The following is a 22,121-nucleotide window of genomic DNA, read 5'->3' as shown; positions in this document are numbered from 1 at the left end:
ATCGCAGGGCCTAAAGACGGTGTAAAATGCTAGACACACTCGCAGGCAATGGAGGGGCTAAAAAGAGCTTTCTGTTAAATTATGAGCAGTGTCTGCTCTCAGCGTGCTCCTTCCAATGCCCTTTGCCATTGCTTGCAACAAGGTCCTCCAAAACTGGTTTTAACGTATTCTTCCACAGACTTTCGCCTTCAGAATTAATCCTTCAGGGGATGTTTGCAGTAGTCGTTCCAGCTCGTTTTACCTGGTACAGGCGGGACTGAAGCAGGATTTTTAAATGAGAAGTGAGACAGAAGGTTATTTTGTCACTCTAACAAGGAGCTGCTGACGAGAATTTGTTTCTTTGCATAAATGTCACTTGTAAGTCGGTCGGTCTGCAGTTTGGCCTGATCTTATAAACTACTCAGTGGGAGATGAGGAAAAGAGTTAATTTATTGAGATGTTAGGTTATTTGGCCACAGAAACGGCTAAATATTCATAATGTAAGAATTGTAAGGAATAGACTTTCAACAAAATTGATAATATCTGAAAACATTTCCATATTTTTATAGTGGTAGGAGTAAACTTTTGTCCTTGAAAGAAGTGTTCTCATGAAAGTAATGGCTAGGCACTGTGCCCCTCGTTCCAGCAGAGGGCACACAGCCCTCTTCGTAAGAAGGGTAGTAGTCATCTCCAGTTCTTCAGAGAGCTTTTTCCTGGAAGTTATTGTCCTGCCTCATATTAAGCCGGTAGAAAGCGACTTGCGTGGACAGGATTATTCCAGTTGTAACCAATCTCTATTACACTTCTAATCCTGAAGAAGACCTGGCCTTTTGCTTAACTAGCGTTAAGTCACTGATGCTTTTTTGGGGGTGTTTTAAAGCTCTGTTTTGCTTCATCAGCGTTCAATATGCCAATCAGACTTTGAGCTTTTTCGTATTTTGATCTGCACATCATAAAAGCAAAACACTGAATTGTGATATATGCCAAGACATCTCCTTTCTAACCTTCAAAACCTGAGGCATACGTTTAGCATGAGTTGTTTTTTTTTCTTTAAACACTTACAGCAAGCGCTGTCGTTATGAGGAGAAGTAAAGTATTAGTTCACGTTCCTGCTGTAGCTGGCTTTGCATACCACTTAGGTTGGTTGTCCCGCCGTGTTGCTTGTTGTTTTCCTGTTGCTTGTTGTAGAAAGGTCCCGAAGTTCTCCTTACTGTGTTAAGACAAGTGGGTGTAAATTGTGGTTGGTCTGGGTGTAGCCCAGTACTGTTCTCACAGTAAGATGATAACGCTAAAGACTTTTAATATTGCCCTCCACCATGCTAATCTCATGCCCTTCCTGCCCCCCCCCCCAATAATAATTGGTCATAAGAAGGGTAAAGACTGGCAGAAGAGAATCGCATTGGCAAAAATATGCCAAGACGCTTTAGCAAGGTAATAGGGCTAGTCTTTAAATATTGGCGTTCTAGATGAACTCTTGAATATTCCTAATCCCGCCCTCCCTTCCTTTTCTTCAGATTTGCATTACGCTAGATTGACTTTTTCCTCCTTAGGATAAAGGAGGAAAATCTAAATCAAACTTTCTTTTTTTTCTCAGACTCAGTTTTCTCTCTCAGGGATTTGAGAGAAAGAAAACCTCAGCAAATTTTATTTGGTAAAATATGTATTTAAGAATTCTTTTGTAACATTCTGATTTTGCAAAGATGCAGTCAATAAAAAATTAAGTATCAACAAAATAAACAAATTTTCTGAGATGGTTGGGAAGGAAAGGAGAGAAATGATGAACCTGACTCTTCCCCTCTGAATCCCAGCTTCCCTCCTGAAGAGTTAGAACATTTGGGAAGTCTTCCCTTCAAATAGATATTGCCAAAAAGTGAGGGGAGGGGGGAGAGTTTTCTTCTGATAACATGTAAGAGTCCTAGCTGCTGCTGCAACAGTCGGAAAGTCATAAACACCTGCCGTTTATTTTTTCCCATTTGTGATTTATAAAAGTGTAGAGGAAGCGCTCCTTTTGGCCGCACTCAGTGCATTTCCAGATAGCAACGGAAGAGCTCCAGGAAAAGATTCCTCTGCAGCCCCCGCGCCTCCCGAGCCCAGGTCCAGTTCACGCAGCCCGGGGCTGCGGAGCCGCTCGCTTTTCTGCATTTCCCTAACGCGCTTCAGGTGTCGGACAGAGTACTCTGTCCTGCAGTACAGAATCGCTTCGTGTCCCCGCGAAGAAGGACTGTGTGATAACGTAACACCCCCTGTGGTCAGACCCCCTGGACTTCCGCCTAGCCCCTTTCTGTGTTTTGAAAAAAAATCAAATGTGCTGTTGGTTGTCGATGATCAGTATTTCTGACCCTGTTTGTTTATGTTGCTTTGACACTTAATGATAGTAATGGTTCCACTGATTTAAGCCTCTTGTTTTGTTGTCAACGGGATTTCAATCCTTGCGCAATTTAGAAATTAAACATACCCTAGGAGCGCAGACGGTGCAGTGAAGGCAGACCCTAAATTAGAGATCATGCCAGGGCTTCGCAGATGCTTTGCACGTTGGTGCTGTTCTTTTGTTCTTCCTTGGCTTGCTCGTTTTTGCCTCTTTTGCCTCTTGGTGGCATACCTGACCACAAGTTTCCTTACATGTTACTCTCCTTCCAATTCTGTCTGTTTTCCTCAGTTATGAAGCTGGCTGGCTTGAAGTATTAACTCATGCTGCTTTGGAGCTTAAATTCTCATTCAATATGTTCTGTTATGAAGTATATTCTTTATAATTATGCAGCTCCACTATGGTAATCATCAAGCTGCTTGATGGCTGTTTAGACTATTTAAACATTTCACGTGCTGAGGATAAAATCTGTTCCAAATACAAATGCAGGAATGTTTCGTATGAGGCAGAAGTACCTAGTTTGATATGCGGAAACAGCAGCGTATCATGAAGTGCACATTGCGTAGCACTTTGCTGTCCTAAGTCCTTACAGCTTCCACTAAAAGATGATCATATACAACAAACACAATATACTGCAGAATCTGTCCCGGTACTGATTTGGCGGTTTTTCACATTTCTTAACGATTTTTGGGATATGCTGTTACCTGGTAAACACTGTATGGAAGAGGGTGTGTTGTTGGGCACCAGTCAAACGTGGATCCCGGCATTTCATATTACTGCAGAATACGCCTGCCCCCCCACAACCTTGTTTCTAGGACTTAAGTTTTCATATACCGAAATAAACTTATTTTTAGCTCAGTTTGCTGTGAAATTCCCCAGACGTGAGAAACTGATAAAAACTTTTGCCCGTGATGTCTCACAGTGTTTGCTCTGAAACAGTGTCCCGCTAGGTACCGTGCGGCAGCTCGAGCTGTTACTTGTCTTGTTAAACGTGGCCATTGTGTATGTTAAATTGGATTGCTATGACTCCTTGTGTTTCAGAAGCCCTAACAGTCCCCTGCTTAAGCAGCCAAAACCACTAATTTCTTTTGACAGCTGTGAACTATTGCTCACTGTATTTTGTCATATTATTAACAAAGTACAGTTCTGTGGCAGCTGAATCTAGAGAAGTTTGTAGTGAGAAGGGTACTGTTACTTGTATTTCATTCCATAAAATCTTTAATTTTCAAGTTTGTCTGATAGTGCCACAGAATGATCTTGAATTTTCTACAAAGCAGACTTGCTACAAGATTTGGTTCATGGCTGTCAAGGAGTGAAATGATGCCCTAATCAAAAAAAAAAAAAATAGTTATCAGTTGTAACTAGAATTGCCCTTTGAAGACTCCATCTGTGTTTTTAACAGTGGTGGCAGTGGTAATAAAACACAAATCATTTAATGATTAATTTAAATTGCTTCGCTACTTTTAAATAATATAATGCTGTCATTCTTTCTGTTATTTTTTTTTTTTCTTGTAGAAGTATGTAGGCGTCACAGTCACAGGCCAGGAATTCTCTACCCCGAGTTAATATTGCTAGTAGTAATGTCGTTATTAAGACGTGTGTGTGTGTGTTTCAGTATGTCTGCAAAATAGATACTTGTGAGACAATCCTTCAGGTTAGATAATGTTATAAAAAGCGTCAATATCTTTGGTATCTTCCAATATGGGTCATGGATATATTTTTCAAATTATTTGTGTGTTTTTTTTCTGTTTTGGGTTTTTTTGTGTGTGTGTGCTGTCCATGGTACCTTAATGACTGGGCACGGGGTCTCTCTTCCGCAGGGAGGTAAATGGCATAGGCAAGACATTTTAGTAGTCTGTTGCCTTGCCGCTAACAAGATTAAACTTCCCAGGTGTGGGGGAAATTTGATCCAGTTTGCACGGAGAGACTGGAAATTGGAGACCTTACAGTGGAAGATAGACCTACTTTGTGAGATTTCTTATTTGCTAAGCACAAGCATAAATGACTCGCTCTTAAGGAAGCCAGCTGTTAATGGAGAAAGGGGAGGGGGCTTTTCTTATGGGAAAATTATTATAGGGAGAAGCAATGGAAAGATGGATTAACCGAACGTAATCACATTGACTATTTTAGATGAGGTTTTTATGTGGCTACATAACTTATTAAAAAGGTTTCCGACTGTAATTTTAATTTAAGTGTGATTATCAGTATTTTAGTTATCAGTTTCTTTTGAGAAGATGTTTCTTTTTGAAACATGTTTCTCTCAAAACACACGTCTTGTGTTACATGAGCAAACTGTTGTTATGGAGTTAATCATAATGAAAATAGCACCTCCAATATAAAGATAAAGAACTTAGATAAAGCACTAATTTTACTTTCTGAGTAGATAGGAGTTAAACACAAATGCAGCTGCATTTATTTCAGTAGACACTGGTCCAGATACACGTAGCTATCTGGATGGAGAAAAAAGGTTTCTCTTTGGTGAGAGTACTACCTTCCTGTTCGAGTGCATGTACTGTTCTCATTACTTGTCACTTGCAGTTACTCTTTTTTTTCCCACTCCTCCATTAAGGATTTGAGCATTTTGCTGTATTGTATAAATTTTGGTGTTGGTAGAAAAATAAAAGAATACATTTTGAATATGTGTCTGAAATTAGTACAATATTATTCATGGCAAATGCAGCCTAACATTTCAGACTTGTCTGTGTTATCTCATGGGATATATAAAAGAGCAATGCAAGGGAGTATTTTGTAAAAAGGTCCCATGGCACTCTGAGTTCAAGATTTAGCAATTAGCTTAGCTGATGAGAAAGGAGATAGTGATGTAACTGAGCTGCATCTAATTTGCCCATATCTAAGAGTCTAATAACAAACATCTCTGCATGAAGAAGTGAATAATTCTCTGCAACAATTGCATCACCTTCTCAGATGAGAGAAGTCACTGTATAAATGGCAGTATAGAGTAAGTCACAGTTGAATTACCTCCAACTCCTTACCTAAAAATAGTTACTTAAATGTCTCTTTGCGCTGTTGTTGTAATAAACACGCCATTTTATAATACCACTTAAAAAAAAAACTGCATGAAAGAATCAGTGGGGAGAGAATTCTTGTAAGAATCATTATGTTTTTATGTTTTAAGAAAATTACAGAAAGGAGACCTCAGCTAGAAATACCCCCAAACCTTCAGAATTCAAGTGATAGTATCACTCATTTGTATTTGAATTATCAGAAGCCGTCCCCTTTCATGAGCTGTGTTAGATAACGTACGGAAAACCACTGTTACAGATGAGCAGTTCTGCCATCTTGCATGTTAAGGACTGACCCAGTCAACGCTCAAGGGTGTGAAAAGAGCTTATATGTATATACAAGTATTTGAGAGTCGTGGTGAACAAGCAACACCGAGTCTAGGCAAAGCTAGACTGAGGTCAGCCTCGGTCCTAGAACTTTAACCCTTTGAGCAACAATTTCTGTTTGAATCCATGGGCTGAAGGCAGTGCCGAATTACTTATTCTGCTAGAAAAGATCATGACATGTGGTTTTGACAATAGAAGTTTGGAAAATATTTTGGAAATTATTATTTGGAAATTGTTTTAACATATCGGTAAGGGAATGGGTATTGAGAAGGAGGCGGCTTAACTTGCTTAAACTTTTACAAGGTCTTTGACACAGTGTCTGGCAAGAGCTTGCTATAAAAATTAACTAGTACTAGAGTGAGAGATGAAATATTTCCATTGAACGAAAACTTTCCAGGAGACCAAATTCAGTAAGATTTTCATTGTGGCAAAGGTCAAAAGCAAATCCGTTTGAGGATCCAACTCTGTCCACCGTTAAATATTTAAAAATTTTAGGAACAAATGATGTTCACGTAGCAAAGCAAACACTTGAAACTTAGAAGTTCATACAAGTAAGGTAGTGTATGCAGTAGTACTTAATGAGCTCAAATATTCAGTATTTGGGTTAATCTTCATTGTTTAAGTTATAATTCAAAACTGTCTCATTACATGCTGTGTAAATTATGCTTTGAATATAGCGCTGTGAACTTTTTGACAGGCTTTTCTATAGTATCCATCATTATCGTGTCTGAGTGTTTGAGAAACAGGAAGGCATTTATCCCCGTGTCACCTTGTGAGATGATGTGATGATATCTTTCTGTCAGTAGTCGCTTCCAAATGCAGCTGCTCTGCTAAATATTAGAGCCTTGTCACAGTGGTTCTCAACCCTAGTTCCATATCGCGGCTTACTCTTTCGATCTGTTACTATCTTCTGAGCCTCTCTCAAGTCTCTCTCGTGTCCCTTTCCATTCAGCTCCTTCTGCTCTGTCCCCCAGAAAGCTGGCGGGAGGAGGCGAAGGGAGCAACAGGTCTCTGCTCTCGCTTCCGATTCTTGACGTGACAGCTGTCCCGCTGAGTCCTTCCAACCCTGATCCTGCCCACGCTTGTAGAAGACTGATTCTAGCAAGAACTTAACTGCTAAACTATCCCTATCAAGAGGGTGAATCGGATTTACAACTTCATCAGGTTTGGATTGTTGTTCACAGAAAGAGCAAAAGTCACATCTCTGACATTGAAGTGGTTTCCTTCTGCCAGGTCTTAAGTTCCTGCTTCAAAGCCTGGCAGCCACTTAAACCTTTCAATGAAACAGTTGTAAGAAGTTGAATATGGCAAGTCAGCTATTTAATCTCCTTTTTCTGAAATTTGGCAAACAACAGTTTAAAGTGTCGGCAATATTCCCCAGTGTAAAATTGTTTTAAAGTGTTACCAAATGCCACCAACACTTGAAAAAATAATCTGGAAACACTGAATTATTGTCTGTAGTTATTTGCTTCCTTATGGAACTTGGCTTGCCCAAAAATGGGATCCAGGTGAAATCCTGCGTCGTGACAGAGATGATGCTTATGCTGGTTAGGAGAAGAGACCATACCTGTCAGACTCTGCTCAGCATGTCATCGGACCATGAAGCTTTTGGACCACTCCATGTGGAACATTGGTACCATCACTGGAAACTTCTAGTGGTGGCTGGCCAGTTAAGAGGACAATTTTACTTAAGCAGCTTCTTTATGATCCAACATTTCCCAGCCTGAGGAAGCTCCAGAAAGCTCAAAAAAGCTTCTTTCTGAAACCAGCAGTCCTGATCTCCATAATGCTGTATACAGATCGTAATGTAAGCCCAGAGTAGTAGAAGTAGGAAGCTTTCTCTGGGAGACACTCCTTTGGGTGTTCCAGTTATCATTACGTCTCATGTTTTCCAAGCTGTTCTTTGTTTTTTTTGTTTTTAATCTTGATGTACTGTTTAACTCCAGTTTTACCGTTCTGCCTTTAGAGCCACCTGGTGCTCAGGACTTGAAGAGCTGGCTTTACCCATAGCCTTAGTCTCACTTCGGGCAGGATGTCTAGTTTTGGGCCCAATGTGCTTTATATGGAATTCCTCAGCTTTAACAGCTGAAGGGCACAAGGCCTCTGGTTCCCCAAGGAAAACAATCTGCATATCAAAAACATGTTGAAGGACTAAAATGTATGTTACACATGCCAGCAACTCAATAGCACAACTTACAGCTGTGCTCTCAACCAGCCAGCAAGATCGCCTAAAATCCTTTCCCTCTGTCAGGAACTGAAAGGTTTTTGGAACAGGCGTGTGCTGGTATCAGATTCACTTGCACGTGGTCTTCGAAGGTGTTACCAGGTGGACTAAGTTCAGCGGGCACCAAGTGAATGTTTATAGGGTGACGATTCTCATCCTGTACCACTGAAGTCACTGGGCATTTTTCTGATGTTTAGTCAGCCCAGATTTTTCCACAGTTTTTTGAAGAAGTTCCGACTTGTACGCTGAGTCTTACCACCTCCCTTCCCTGACCTCTGGCATGAACAAAACTGAATTTGAACTATTTTGTTTTAAAATATAGTTTTCAGATGGTTTCCAAAGGCTGTTTACAATGCTTGTGTTAAATGCTTTGTAAGCAAACTGATGCGTTATTCTAAAAAAAAAAAAAAACAAAAAAAAAAGAGAACTGAAGGTAGTATTTGGACTTGCATTAGGAACTTGGTTCTGAAAATCCTGAGCAAGGCAGATCGTTAGGCACCATTCAGATGGGATGCAGGAGAGAGGGCCTCAGTACTGTTTGTGCTAAATTCATTCCTTTCACATTTTGTGTCGCAGAGGTCTGTCTGCCCTGAAATGCCCTGAAGGGCTTTCTAGCGTGTGGTACCCATGCAAGTCTCTGCGAGAACAAGACAGAACGATCAGTATTTTTCTGATACCTAATGAGCCAGAGAGCAACAGTAAAGGAAATGCTTTGGTCTTTCCCAGGAACATCCGTTTCTTCTGCTGTGTCTTTGAACCTGCTGTTTCAGGAAAGCCATCCTGGTTGGATTGCTACAATTCCTGGTTTGGCTTATGGAAAGTCATCACATGTTCTTGTGATATGATTTTGAGAACATTCCCCAGGAGACCCTCCTGCAGTTCAGATAGTCATAATTGCTTAATGTTGCTTTGTGATTAATGTTTTCCTCTCTGTGTAGCATAAAAATCTTTTCTGTGTTCATTAAGTATATTCTGGATTATTGACATCTAACGCCTGTTAAATGTTCACCCGCCGGTTTATTCGAGTTTTATACGCTGAGGGATAGTTGCTCTGTCTGGTAATCGTGGTGCTGCAAGACTTCTTTTTAAAATATTTCAGAGTAATAGAGATCCTACTCCATTGAATACAGTGAGGCTATAACTGTTTGCAATGATATATTCCAAATACCAGTTTTGCAGGTTGTTTTTTAATGGCTAGCCACTTAAATTATGCAGGGACAAAGTGTTTTTTCCTATGTTTTTATCCAAAATATAACCCCAAAAGTATAGTAACTATCTGTTGTCGTCAAATGACTGACCTTGTCTATTTTTTTGGATGTTTTGAGGAAGAAGAAGGAGTAAATATACAGTCTCAAGAGGGTTTTAAACTCTTCTTCCTTTCTTTGAACTAAGATATCCAACAAGTCAGTGAGACTTCTTGTTACTATTAGCTTAACCTGAATGTTGTTTTCACTCAACAGTTATCAAAATGAAATAGAGTATGCTTTCAGACGGCACTGTGCGTTCAAGTAACTTCTTAAGTACAAGCATTGACAGGGCACTCATGGCATAAGTTTGTAGAAATATGAGAAATTTATTACCTGGTGCTCTGTATACACATCTGCTTTCTCATCTTGACATCTAAATCTGATGCATGCTTGTTTGCCTGTTTACTTAGCCACCTTGAGAGCTGAACTGGTCACTGTTGCCGCAAATGGAGTTCTGCAAACACTGACATAAATTATATATATTAAAAAAAAAAAAGGCTACTGACAGGAGTAAATAGCTGTTCAAAATATTTGTCACTAATTATCTCTTTGCCTTGATTTTACTCTGTGTCATTTTTTTCAGAAGTTACTTCAATTGGTGTTGCATACATTGTCTTTCATACTCTTAGTGTCAACCATATGTTTCAAACTGTTGTTGGTGCGCGTGTTCATGTTGCATGTATGCTTAGGTGTGATCACTCAAATCAGCTCTTAAGGCAAATACCACTTACCTTATGCATTATACATGTGTTAATACACAGACAAAATCTGTCTTCATGTTTTCAGTTCCTCTCAAGTGTAAGATGGAGGTGGAACATCCTTATTTGTTGCGGTCTTCACTGTGTACTTTCAGCTTTTCTTTAGCTGCAGCTTTTTTAGTTTTCTAGCACCATTTTCATTTCTCTTATTGCATCTCTTCTACTATTTCTTATGCAAATCTTTCTTTTTCATTTTTATAGCTTTTCTAACTATTCAAATTTTGCTCTGTCTGCTAAATCTCACATTGGATTTTTTGGAGGTACAGAGGTAAGAAATAGAAGTATTCTGAGTGTTCTGACTGTGAAGACTTTAAGCTTAGACCGAGAAAGGTGGAGCAAAGTGCATCTTAAAACTGTCCTGGAAAGTTTCTGTCTTGATCCTTGAATCTTACTGTAGAGGACTCCACTTTGAATGAAAATTAAAAAAAAAAATTTTTTTTTGAATCCACCTGTGAATCTGAACTCTGTTCTAGGAGTAAATCCATGTAGTATCTCTTGCCCAGTGCTCCACAGCTCTCAAGAGTATACTGAAGAAGCTCGTGATAGCTCTGCCCAGACTGCTCCAGCTGGTCAAGGGAGGGGAATAATTTTGACTTGACAAAAAAATTTTACTATCAAACACTGGAAATGGTTGCCAAGAGAGGTTTTGGGATCTCCATCCTTGGAAATACTCGGAACATAATTGGATATAGCCCTGAGCAACCTGCTCTAACCGGACCAGCTTTGAGCAAAAGATTGGACGGGACCTCTGGAGGTCCCTTCTTACCTGTGTGGTTCTATGATTCTAGGAAAAATAAAAACATACAAATCCTGTGGCCTCCAACTTTGTGCTGAAGCAATTTTTCAGACATCAGGTCAGTGATGATTGTGGTGGTGCTTAAAGCATCCACTGCAGAACACTTTCATGGCCCGGATGAGCTGAGTATTTCCTGAAAGCTCCAAAAGACGCAGGGCCGGATAACAGCCAGCACCTTCACCCTGGAACATGAGTCTTCTGTTACTCCGTTTGTGCCACTGAAACCTGGGACACCTGCCAGACCTGGCTTGGAGGGAAAATTCTTCTGGTCCAGCTCCTCCTTCCTTTTTTGAGGATTTTGTGACTTTTCCAGTCCTACTGAAGGATGTTGCTTCAGCTGTGTAGATCCTCATGACATTTTACAGGGCTTTGTCCCAAGCACTGTTAACATCCTAGAACAGCCCCCGTTGTCCTGAACTATGGCAGTGAATGAGGCCGTTCCATTTCTGCCCGGCGTGATAATGCGGATACTGGCATGACGGATGACAGGTTTAAGTGCCCGCGGTTTGAATTAAACAGACGCCTAACACTGCTCGAACCTCCTCTTGCAAAAGCAGCTATTGAGATAATCCTGATTGCTGGTACTCCTGGTAAGTTCCAAAAGTGCTGTAAAATCTCCTAACGTCCCCAGTCGGATGAATCCTGAAGTACTCCATCGGATATGAACAAGTACTTAAATAATCCTTTTCGATTACTGTTTTCTCCTAAAACAAGCTTTCGTGGATTTTTGTGTCACTGTCTTATTTCTGTCTAAATGTGCACTGTACGTTTGAGAAGAGGATGCAGTGCAAGTTAGGGTTTACCTTACGGTCAGGCTTTACGGGAAAAAAAGGCTGGTTTGCAGTACTTTGCAAGTTGCAGGACCCTCCGCTGTTTAGTGCATTTCTATCTTTTTTTTTTTTCCTTTTCTTTTCTTTTCTTTCCACCCTGCTACCAAGGCTTTAGCATCAGTTAATGTGCTTGGTGTAACCTGTTAATAGCATGGCACCTAATTTGTGGCCTGAGAAGTGAGCTAACAGGTTTTGAAGTAAGTTTTAACAAATTTGGAAAATGTAATAATTACACAATTATACTGTCTTGCCAGAGCCTTTTTGAAAAGGGTTACTGTATTCAGAAGATATTTAAGAACATAGTAAAAATACAGACTTTATAAATCCTCTATGAAAGGGACAAATAATAGCCAGGGAAAGAGATTGTGCTGATGCCTTTTTAAGTCCAGTGATGTTAAGGGCAGAGCTAACTTTAAAAATGGGGAAAAAATCCAAATGGGCTAACAGATGTCCATGGTGATTAAATTTCAACACACACAGATTGGATTTGTTTCGTTGTAGGGAACAGTAAAAGCCAACAGAATGCTGTACAGCTGAAGGCTGAAAAGTTAACAGCTAAATTCTTGTTCGGTTCCTTTTAGTAGCAAAAGGAATGACTTAAAGATGAAATACTCCACCAGTGAAGATGGCGATATTAATTATATCTCCTAATGTATTCTGCATGGATGTCTGCGAGCCTTTTAGTTTATTTAAAATACGCTGTCCCTAATTATGGAAAGGAAGTTGTGTTAGTTGTATAGTAAGCTTATGCGGGAACAGTATGACTGCTTCACATACGAGACTGCTAATTTATAATACGAAGCATTTTGTAGTAGAGTTGCTCCTGGAGAAGCCGTCTTAATTATCGCTTTGTATTAACATTGATCGGAGGTTTTAAAAAAAGTGCTTGTAAGAACTTAATAGAAAGCTGTAAAAGCTTGCCCTGCGGCGCAGGGTAGCGTACGGCTTTCGGACCGCAAAGCCGCTAGCACTGCGTGCTGGAGCACGTGTTGGCCGGGCAGAGCGTCGTTTCCTACGAGCGGCGGAGGGAAGGAGCTGCTAGGCTTGCCGGGAAGAAGAAGGGGGGACCCCTGCTTGTGAGGGGAGGCCCATAATGCCGACTGAAGGAGCTCCGAGTTCTGCAGCAGTTTGGGTAGTTACGTTCATTTTTTGAGCGCTTTTGTTCTTTCTAAATCGCTTCCCTCCCACCCCAATGCTTGTTGCGTCGTCTGCGCTGTGTCTGTCTCGTCTGTATTCCAGGCCCGCTCCCCTTGTAACCGTACCCGTGAGGCTTTCCTGAGTTCTGGCCTCGATAGAAATAGGTTTTTCTGAAATAGGTAGGATGACTTCCATCCCTTCGTTCCTTCCAGGTTGCTCACACCTCTTCTTCCCTCTCCGCAGTCCTCTCTGCAGCGCTGGAGTCTCCCCAGTCTTCAGTATCATTTCTTTTCTCTGCATATGCAATTGGGTTTCTCTGGTTCACAAGTGTTTTATTTCGCCGTTATCTTTAGAACATTTAAGCAAGGTTGCATGATTTACCATATTTGCACCTTTTTTTGCTCTTCTGTGCAAAACAGCCCCTTACCCTTTGCATGCATTCCTTTATCATGAAAACTGATAGAGCACATAGCTGGAAGTGAAAAGTCCTCAGAAGTCAGCGAATAATTTCAGCCTCGCGCGCTAGATAGATGCTCTTGCCTCTGCCCAGGCAAGCCTTCGCGGCGAAGCCCTGCGGGGCGCTCCTTTCCGCGGCTCCTCGGGGATCGACTCGCGCTCCCCTCGCTCAAACCGGCCTTTCTGTAAGTTGTTAACCCCACGCTCTACGGCTGTTCCAGCGCTGTGCTGTTAATAGCTTAAAATCGGATGTTTCTGAACAGTCCTGCCAAAGAGATTTGGGAGAAACCCATGTGAGTCATCTCTATTTTAAGCAGTGCCATCAAATAATAACTATGCTCTCGGTATGTGTATCTATAACAAATAGGTACTGAGATACTCCCCTGCTCTCGTGCATGAACTTCACATGTTTCTGTCGGTTTGGAATCTGTCCTTAGTTCCAGTGGTTCCCTAGGCTATAAAAACACAGAACATGCTTTAAAAATGGGAGAAACTTAAATTCTGCTCCCTTCCTATGTTTATCTGGTGTCTGCTAATAAGGCACCCGCACGCCGCTCCGCACGCAGCGCTGGGGGGGTTTTGCGTTATTAACATGGCTTCAGAAGAGACACAGCGTAGTCTAGAGCGGAGGCAACGATTGGCAGCAAGTGATTTATTCGGTAATTTTGCGTTTGTGCGCAACCTTACCCATGTTTTCCAAATTCAGCTTATTTTCCTGGTTTTAATGCCTTTCCCTACTGCATTCAGTCACAAGATACTTTAGCAAATATAATTGTTTCGGAGGGTAGATTTAAATGACAGATTCGGATCTTGTTTGTTTGTTTGTTTTGACAAGCTATTTCTGTGGCTTCTTTTTTTAAAAGTGTGCTGAAGTACTTCTTAAATTTTTATTAGAACTTTATTTTTGACAAGTTAACTCTTACCTAACATACAATAATACCTAGGAGAGCTTAGAATCAATAAATGGAAGTGTTTGTTCCCTTAAAACAAAACAGGAAGATGAAGGCTTTGCTGATTAAGTCATGTTTAAATTAATAATCTTTCCTGTGTTGTGAATTTCAGCCCTTAATGCTGTATCTCTCCATGCAGAACAAGTGAACTTTAAGTGAAAAATCCATGTTGTTCCTGTTGAGGGACAATTGGGAACGTGATGAAGACAGATGGCAGGCTATTTTGTTACACCTGCAATCTGCAAAAGCTCGAACAAAAATTAGGCGAAGAATATTTTTGTAATTGCCCTTTCGATGAACTTGCATAAATTTTTTTCTTCCACTTACTCGAAGGATGTTGATGACCTTATTTGGATTACTAGATTATCCTATATTGAAATATTATGCCCTTTATAGAGTTAATCCATTTGAGATGGACATGCATGTGATTGCCCCCTTCTCTCCCCTCCTCCCCATTTTTAACACTACAGTGCATCATTTTGAATTGAAATAGTCCATAATGGTCCTTTTTTTCACTTTTCTTTAACAACGTGAACACTAAATTATAGCTGTGCAATTATGTAAACAATAGAAATGCTTCCAGAATGAATACTTCCTTTTAAATTTTCATTTTGTGTAATTGCTGAAAGGTTTGGAGCCATAATAAACCAAAATTATTTTACACATTTATCGTTCTAAAGGTCAATTATGAAAGAAGTAAAGAAACAACACCGTACCAAATGAGTAAACCAATTTCTATTGCCATCACCATATGTTTTTCTTATTGCTTGTGTTTTTCCAGTTACTGTGTACATAGCATTCAATTAAAGTGATTCATTTACTAGGCGGTAAGCTGCTGAACGGAGTTTACATTTGTGGAGCGGTGCTCCGAGGGGAAGGAAACAACGTGCCTCTGTTTGAATTACCTGATTTTTGCAGTATCACCGATAGGACATATGTTCTCTCTCGGCTGCTTTCTCATAAACCCGAAGCATTCGATAAGCTTGCAATGCTACCGAATTACTGCCTGCAGTTGGGCTTTTACGGGGAGCTGCGCTGTGCGTTGGGGTCCGCCGGCTGAGAAACACGAGCAAACTCGTCCGGCTCCCGCGGCGGGTGCCTGCCGGAGGCGCCGGCCCCCCCCGGGCTGCTCCGCGCGCGTCCCGGCGGCTTCGGAACCGCGTTCGCTTGAGGGAAGTCGCTAAAGCTGCCGCAGATTTCTGCCGAAGGGTCGGAGATGAAAAACGGGCAGCTAGGCTGGACCCAAGCGGACACCGCTCTTCGCCGTCAACTCTGTTCAGTTTTGAGCCTGTTGGGTCGCTGGCGCGTATGAGCTGCGTAGCGAGCTCATAACTTTGAAGCTATGTAACAAAAATGAAAAGTTGAGGATTGTTTTGTTAGCTTTTCAAAATAAATTTTTAAAACCTTTTTCCTTCTTACTCTGAAAAAAATACACTTTATTTATTTATTTAGGAGAATGTCTTATAAACAGCAAATAGGCTACATGCGGCCAAATGCTTACAGCTTTTGGAGTAAAAGTATTGTTACAGACTGTGTTGGGTGTTTAAAACTGTTATTTATGCTACACTGTAATTTCATAGGTATTAATGTGTTAATATAATGGCTTTATAATTATTTTTCTTCCTGTTTTCTAAGTGTTATATAAAATGATCATAACGAAGAGATCGGTGTGGTACCTATAGTCACCTTGATTTTGTGCTCGAGGGCGCACTAGCAGTCACCGGGGGATAGAGCTTCAAATCAAAATAAATGCTTATGCAGTCTGCAGACATCTGGTAGCCTCGCAGGTTTGCGTTTCGGTGCGACTTCGGGGGGGGTTTTGCCCTGCGACAGCGGGTTTCAAAGCCTGTCGTAGGCGCTGCCGCCTTCTCGCGGCCGGGTTAGCGGCGGCGGCTCCGAGCGCTGCCGCAGCCTGCGTCAACGGGGCTGCGCTCCCATCTGCTGCCGCCGGCTCGAGGCCCAATTACGCCGAGCCCCAACATCGCCGTACCTGGCTCCGACAGTAATTACAGGTGCGCCGCGCCGCGAGGAGCCCTGCGCGTTAATCAGACGCTTAATTACAAAAAAGGAGGGGGGGGTCTTTTGTTCTGCTCCGGGCACGGGTTTACCACCCGCTTTATGAGCCGCTGCGTCCATCTGCTCTCTCTTTCTGAAAAGTTTGCATTGACTGATATTGACTTTAAAATGTATCAAAGGAAGTGATTAAAACTAGTTTAAACATTAACTCGAGTGGCATTCTAGCTTATTCAGGGAAGTGAAAGCATTATCTGGTACGACGCTAAAACTGAATATTATTTATCTGGTAATATTTGAAATATATAACCCTGTTTAGTATTTCATAGGATTTCATGTTCCTGCTGTAAGTACTTTAGTAGAACAATAAATAGGTTTTGTGCAGGTGTTTAGCAGTGCTTTGAGAAAATACCAACGTAATTAAAGTAAATCTGCAAATAGAGAAAAGTGAATTTGATTTCTCTAGCTTCTGATTTAGAAATTGAACATAAAGACACGTTCTGGGACTAAAATTTAGGTGCAAGCCTTTTTACCACATCAGAAGAGCAGTAAAGCTACAGATGGCCATGAAAAATTGTTTTCCTTTTCTTTGAAATTTTAAGGGGAAGAAGAATAATTTTGAACTCCATATAGAAATAACTTCATCTAATTCTTCTGCAAATGTAATATTGCACTTGTGTTGTATAGGTTCTGTGCCTAACTTTCAGCCTGCTGAAACCCTGTAGAAGGGAAATCTCAACTCAGATACAGGAACTTTGCTCAGATCTGGAGAGACTGTGAAGAATTGAAATGTGGAAGGTGTTAAAGTTGAAATGCTTGTCTCATCTGATCTGTGTCACAGGGTAATTTATGAGAGCAAAGATGGGGTTAGCAGTCTGTTCTTACAAATACAGTGCTTCCTCTTTAAAAAAATATATATATATATGTTCTTTAAAATGTTAATAAATATATTTTTCCCCCCAAGACTTATCTATATTTGCTATTTAGGAGAAGAAGGATTTATAATCTAGGTAGCATAGATTTATCTGTGTTACTGTGCTGTGTACAATCACTTTTTGCATTTGACATCAGTGTATTTCTCAGCTAGCCTAGAAAAAAATCCTGTGTTTGCTGGAGCAAAATAACAGCAGTAAGTAACCTGTTGTAGGTTATTGCCTTGAACTTCTTCAGGGAAAAGCAGACAGTAATTTGTGTTATTTCATTATTTTTAGGCTACTGAATTTTGAATAATGTGATTTTAGGCGATACCTCATTTTAGAAGGTGTATAACTTCATCTTAAAACCGATGAACAGTTTGAATGTTTTAGCACACAAAAAGCAATCGTATTTAACAAGAAAGCCCTTTTTCCTACTAAATGCACCCGCAGTGGAAAGTAGCGGTTGTTATGTGCTAATGAGTTATACGGAGCGCAGTGTGACTGCGTGAAGAGCTACCTCTCGCTCCGATTAGTGTGGAGCTGGCGAATCCTAGGGCTAGCGAATTAGGAAGCTGCATCTTCCCAAGTCTCGTCTTTCAGGGTTCGTTTGTTTCTCTACTTCTTTTTTCGTTCAACGAGGTAACTTCTCTCTCTTTTCCAGGATATCTTAAATACGGTCATAAAGCATTGCCCACCGTGGTTTTTCTTCTTGGGTTTGCCTGGCTTTACGCTGCTGATAGGAGACTTCATTACGGCTGCGGCCAGAATCCTTAGCACAGACATGCTGGAGGTGAGTATGACAATGCTCAACATCGCCGCTCCCCGGAGAGCCCCCGGCTGCTAACAAGGTTCGGATTTCTCCACTCTAACAGGTGTTGGCTCATTAGTGCAATGTGAAACTGGGCTCTCGGGGCAGATACCATGGCAGCTGATGTGTGAAATTGTAGGATAAGGTGACATACTAGTATTGCAAAGGTGTTTCATCAAAAGGCCAAAGTGTGAGAAATCATATCCTCACTAATATTGCGCTGCATTTACACACTAAAAGCAGGACTTGAATTTCAGAATCTCATTAGCTTTTTTTCAGTAAGCGAACATTGAAAATATGGAGCTTTTTGGTAATACAGAGCTTCTTACCAACTATCAGCACTGGTAGAGATACGTTTCCAAATCCGTTAAATTAATGAAGGAACAGTAAAATAGCAAATTAATGATGGGATGCTAAAATAAGAGTAAAGATCTGACAATCCTGGAAAGAAACAGGAGACCTTTGGTATACATGAAATCTCAATTCAGGAGAGACTCTCTGTCTGTCTTGCCCGTGTTTTTACTGCTGTTCTTGAAGTTTGGGTTGCTGTGCTAATGGCCCTGCGCAGGCGCCCAGACCTCTTGCTATTTCAGCAGAACTGAAACGGTGACTCTAGTTCCCCTTCTTCATGGTCCCTCAACGAATTTGCAACCATTAATTTTCTGACATCTGTTTAAAAATCTTATCCGCCAATAAATTATTGATCCAAAGCTTGAAGTGCTAATAAGAAATGAAAACTCAACTTTCCACGGAAAGTGTTTTTAAAAAGCCTCTCTTTCTCCCACAAACATGAAACTTAGTATACAGCGTGCGTATTTTCAACATTATGAAAGGTTACGTAGCAGTAAATGCATTTATAGCACTTTGCCTTATTGCTTTTGATGGTTTTATTGAAATAGGAATCTCTCTACATGTTTTTGTTATGTATATAGTCTGTTCTAGTGCATTATGCTTTCCTTTTGTGTCACAGTCTGGGCATATAAATAGACTTCCATTTTTTTATTTTAAATTTTTACGCATCCAGTGAATGTACATCTACTTTTCAAATAAAGATTTCCACATAGAAAGTTTAAATTCTAAACTTACATTCCTAAATCAACACATAAATGCATGAAATAATGTTAATTATCCAAAACTAATATTAAGCAGCTTCAGCACTCTTATCTTAATTTTGGACTCTGTAGCTGTTTAGAAAGGTTTAATTCTGTATCACTTTCCATTTTCTAGTTATTTGCATTTTACAGTTAATAAAAACGAATACTTTGATTTGCAATGCATATAGTATGCATTTATAGGTATTGCACTTATGCAAAAAATGCTGTTAATATCGTATTTCATGAGCGTAGCTAACATTTTGGAATCTTCTTTGCCACTATGTTCAAAAGCAGGCCTGAGGCCTTTCAGCAGCAGAAATTGCTAAGTTAAGGAAAGATAAACGCCTTTATGTCAGCTCAACAAATAGAGCAGCTGATTCCTGATTTCAGTAAGTATGCTTGAAGTGATAACAAGTGCAGTGAATAAGCACAAAGCGGATAAACTACAAAAATATTTTTTAAAACCTGCTCACAGAGCATGCCTGCAGTGTGGACGTAATGAAAACATGACCTTGCAGTGAGAAACAGTGATCTAATTGCCACCTTTACCTGTGATCATGCAGTCCATGTCTGTATCGTGGGGCAAGACATTTCATGGCACAGCTCATAGACTTCATCATCTAATCACCCATATCCAGGGACCTCTTTGAACGCCCTGGAGCTTCCCTGCTTATCCTATGCACTGGGTTTCTTTGGAAAGAAAATCCAAACGCGCAGGGAGACGCCGTGTGTCCAGGTCTCATCCCGTCATAGTCAGCACACAGCTTCGGGGCGCAGGGGGGACTCCGGCTTGCAGGGCACCCTGCCCAGCTGCACGAAGAGATTCTTGTCTGATACTCGTGTCAGGCTAGGGACTCCTGAAGATACCTGGGTGGAAGTGAGAGAAATGGGGAAGGTAGTGTGCACATCAGGAAATCGGGTAATTGCACTGAAATGCACAGGTGCATCTAACTGGTACTGAAGCAAAAGCTTGGTGTAAGGTACCTAGTCAGAAAAAGAGTAAAATAACACTGCAACAAAAAGCATGGACAAAGTAAGGGTTTACAAGTCACTGCTGCAACGTTTCTTCCACTGTAATTTTGAAGGAAAGCAGGTATTGGGCATAGATGGTAATATCCACTAGCTCACAGCTTAAGGTGTTATTTTTATAATTTCATAAAGAAAAATTTTCTGTTGTTGTACTTTTCCTTTTCTAGGCACCCCGTTCAGAAGCTCATACCATCCTTGGTTCTCTTGTTTGCTTTCCAAATATCTACCAAGAAATCCCACTACTGCAGCCCATTTCAGAAGCTGGTGAGATCATCGCGGGAACTGCAGATGTAAAAGTAAAGTCACGTTTTACTAATAAATCTTTATGTAGCCAAACATTTTTACAATTGAATCATTTTATTTTTACTGTACACTTTTTGTTAAAAATAAACTCCTCCTCCTCCTGAAACCCCACAACCGCACACATTACACGTACTTATTTGATAAGCGTTGCTTTGCTTAAAACGCGCCATAAAATTAACAAAGCTGAGATAGTGCAAATTACATTTTATTTTCAAGGAGAGTGAACTGGCTATGATCAAATGCTGTGTTTTTCAGCCAGATGCCTGTCAGTTCAATTCATTAAATGTTGTTGGTGTTATTATTTAAAGTGTCTATTCATTGTATCTGTGTGTAATACTGACTGGCTGGTCCTACAAGAGACGTGGGGCGTGCGTAAAGGGAGATATTTTTGCCTTGTTGATATTGCAATAAATTGTGGAGAAAATCCCATTATTAGACAGAACAGTCAGGTTACTTGAATGGTTTTTCCCGAGAATTTATTTCATTGGGGCACGCTGAGATGTTAATTGTACAACTGGATGCAAACCTTTGTGATTTAATGATCTTCACAAGAAGAATCTTGGAGGGGAACAAACAAAAACCCCTCATCTCTCTACCCCCCCCAACCAAACAAAACAAAAAACCCCCAAACGCACCTAGAACATCACTTGCCGTTAAAACCTGTCCTAGTGGTGGCCCTAGCGCCGATGTCAGTTGCTCTTTTGATAAACTCGAGACGCCATACTAACCCCCGCGGAAAATCCGGCGAGTCCGTGGAGGAATCTGAACGGGTCGTACGCCTCCAGCACGTGGAAAGGAGGAGAAGGCAAAGCGGTTAACGCGCCCTGCTCCCCTGCTTGCTTTCCTAACCAAGCACAACTGAAGCCTCGCGGAGAGTCAGTGGAGGTGCGTTAAAACAGTCTAGATTTAGAACTAGTATCGTTTCTGGACCAGAATGGAGGCTGAATTTTACAAAACGTGGCTTACTTAAAACCTAAACCCCATAGTTTGAATTATCAAATGCTGAATACTCGTAGCTAGTAAATATCCATCAGCTCTGAAAAGGATTTAATTTCAATCTTGGTGCCTGTATGTGCTTTTAGGTCAACTATGGTTATCCACAAACATTGAAATATTTTAACTATAATCAGCAAATAATTCTTCTTTGACAACGTAAAATTGACGTGTAGTAAAAATACTTTGGGAAAAGTTTATTTCACTTGTGACTGTGTCAAAATGAAACAATTATAAGTAAAATGTAGGTATGAAAAAGGTGCTTATTCTAATTTATTTTATTGTTTTAGTGTTACCTCATAAATATTTTATTGAAGAATGCTACAGAGGAGCCAAGTGAAGCTGCAAGGTAAAATATTGAGTAAAAGAAAACAATCTGGAGTGCTAAAATGGTAAATAAAAATATGAATAACAATGCAAAAGTATTGCTTTTTCTTTCTGGAATCTGTAAGCTTGAAAAGGTGTCAAGAGCAATAGGTTGGATGAGCCTGTTTATTGGGTTTATTCGAGCCTGTTGCAAGCAGCTTAGAGATAAGGTAGACTGAACTTTGTATTTAGGAAGTGTGCTGTGCTTTGACAGGGCTTTCAGCACTGTAATTATTCCATCAACACGTAAAAGAAACTTCTCAAGCAAAAAGAATTTTTTGATTGTCATTAAAAACAAAAACCAGGACTTAATCTTACTCTGTTGTGATACTAGCAAGTTTGAGGTAGGGCACTCTCCTTTGCGTGAACATCAAATCCTTGTTATGTTATTCTTTGGCCTATGTTTAATTCAGAAAGTACAAATTTTATACGGGGTCTTGGTGGAGGGAGGTGTCTCTGTATGATGAATTAAGGAAAAGGCATTTCTTTAATTCAAAGAGTGAAGG

The 22,121-nt window shown here is 40.5% G+C and overlaps 1 protein-coding gene across 2 annotated transcripts in view; it reads left to right on the top strand.

Annotated features, from left to right (window-relative positions):
• RALGAPA2 (Ral GTPase activating protein catalytic alpha subunit 2) overlaps window positions 1–22,121 on the top strand; it is a 176,574-nt gene that overhangs the window by 75,592 nt on the left and 78,861 nt on the right. For both annotated transcript variants that reach the window (XM_026060222.1, XM_026060223.1), the window contains exons 24-26: window positions 17,684–17,812; window positions 20,121–20,249; window positions 21,540–21,598. In XM_026060222.1, coding sequence (XP_025916007.1) covers window positions 17,684–17,812; window positions 20,121–20,249; window positions 21,540–21,598 — 317 coding nt within the window. The remainder of the gene's footprint in view (window positions 1–17,683; window positions 17,813–20,120; window positions 20,250–21,539; window positions 21,599–22,121) is intronic.

This window comes from Apteryx rowi, unplaced genomic scaffold (assembly GCF_003343035.1).
Source record: "Apteryx rowi isolate R43461 unplaced genomic scaffold, aptRow1 scaffold_167, whole genome shotgun sequence".
Classification (NCBI taxonomy): Eukaryota; Metazoa; Chordata; class Aves; order Apterygiformes; family Apterygidae; genus Apteryx; species Apteryx rowi.
This window is presented reverse-complemented; position numbering and strand designations above follow the sequence as displayed.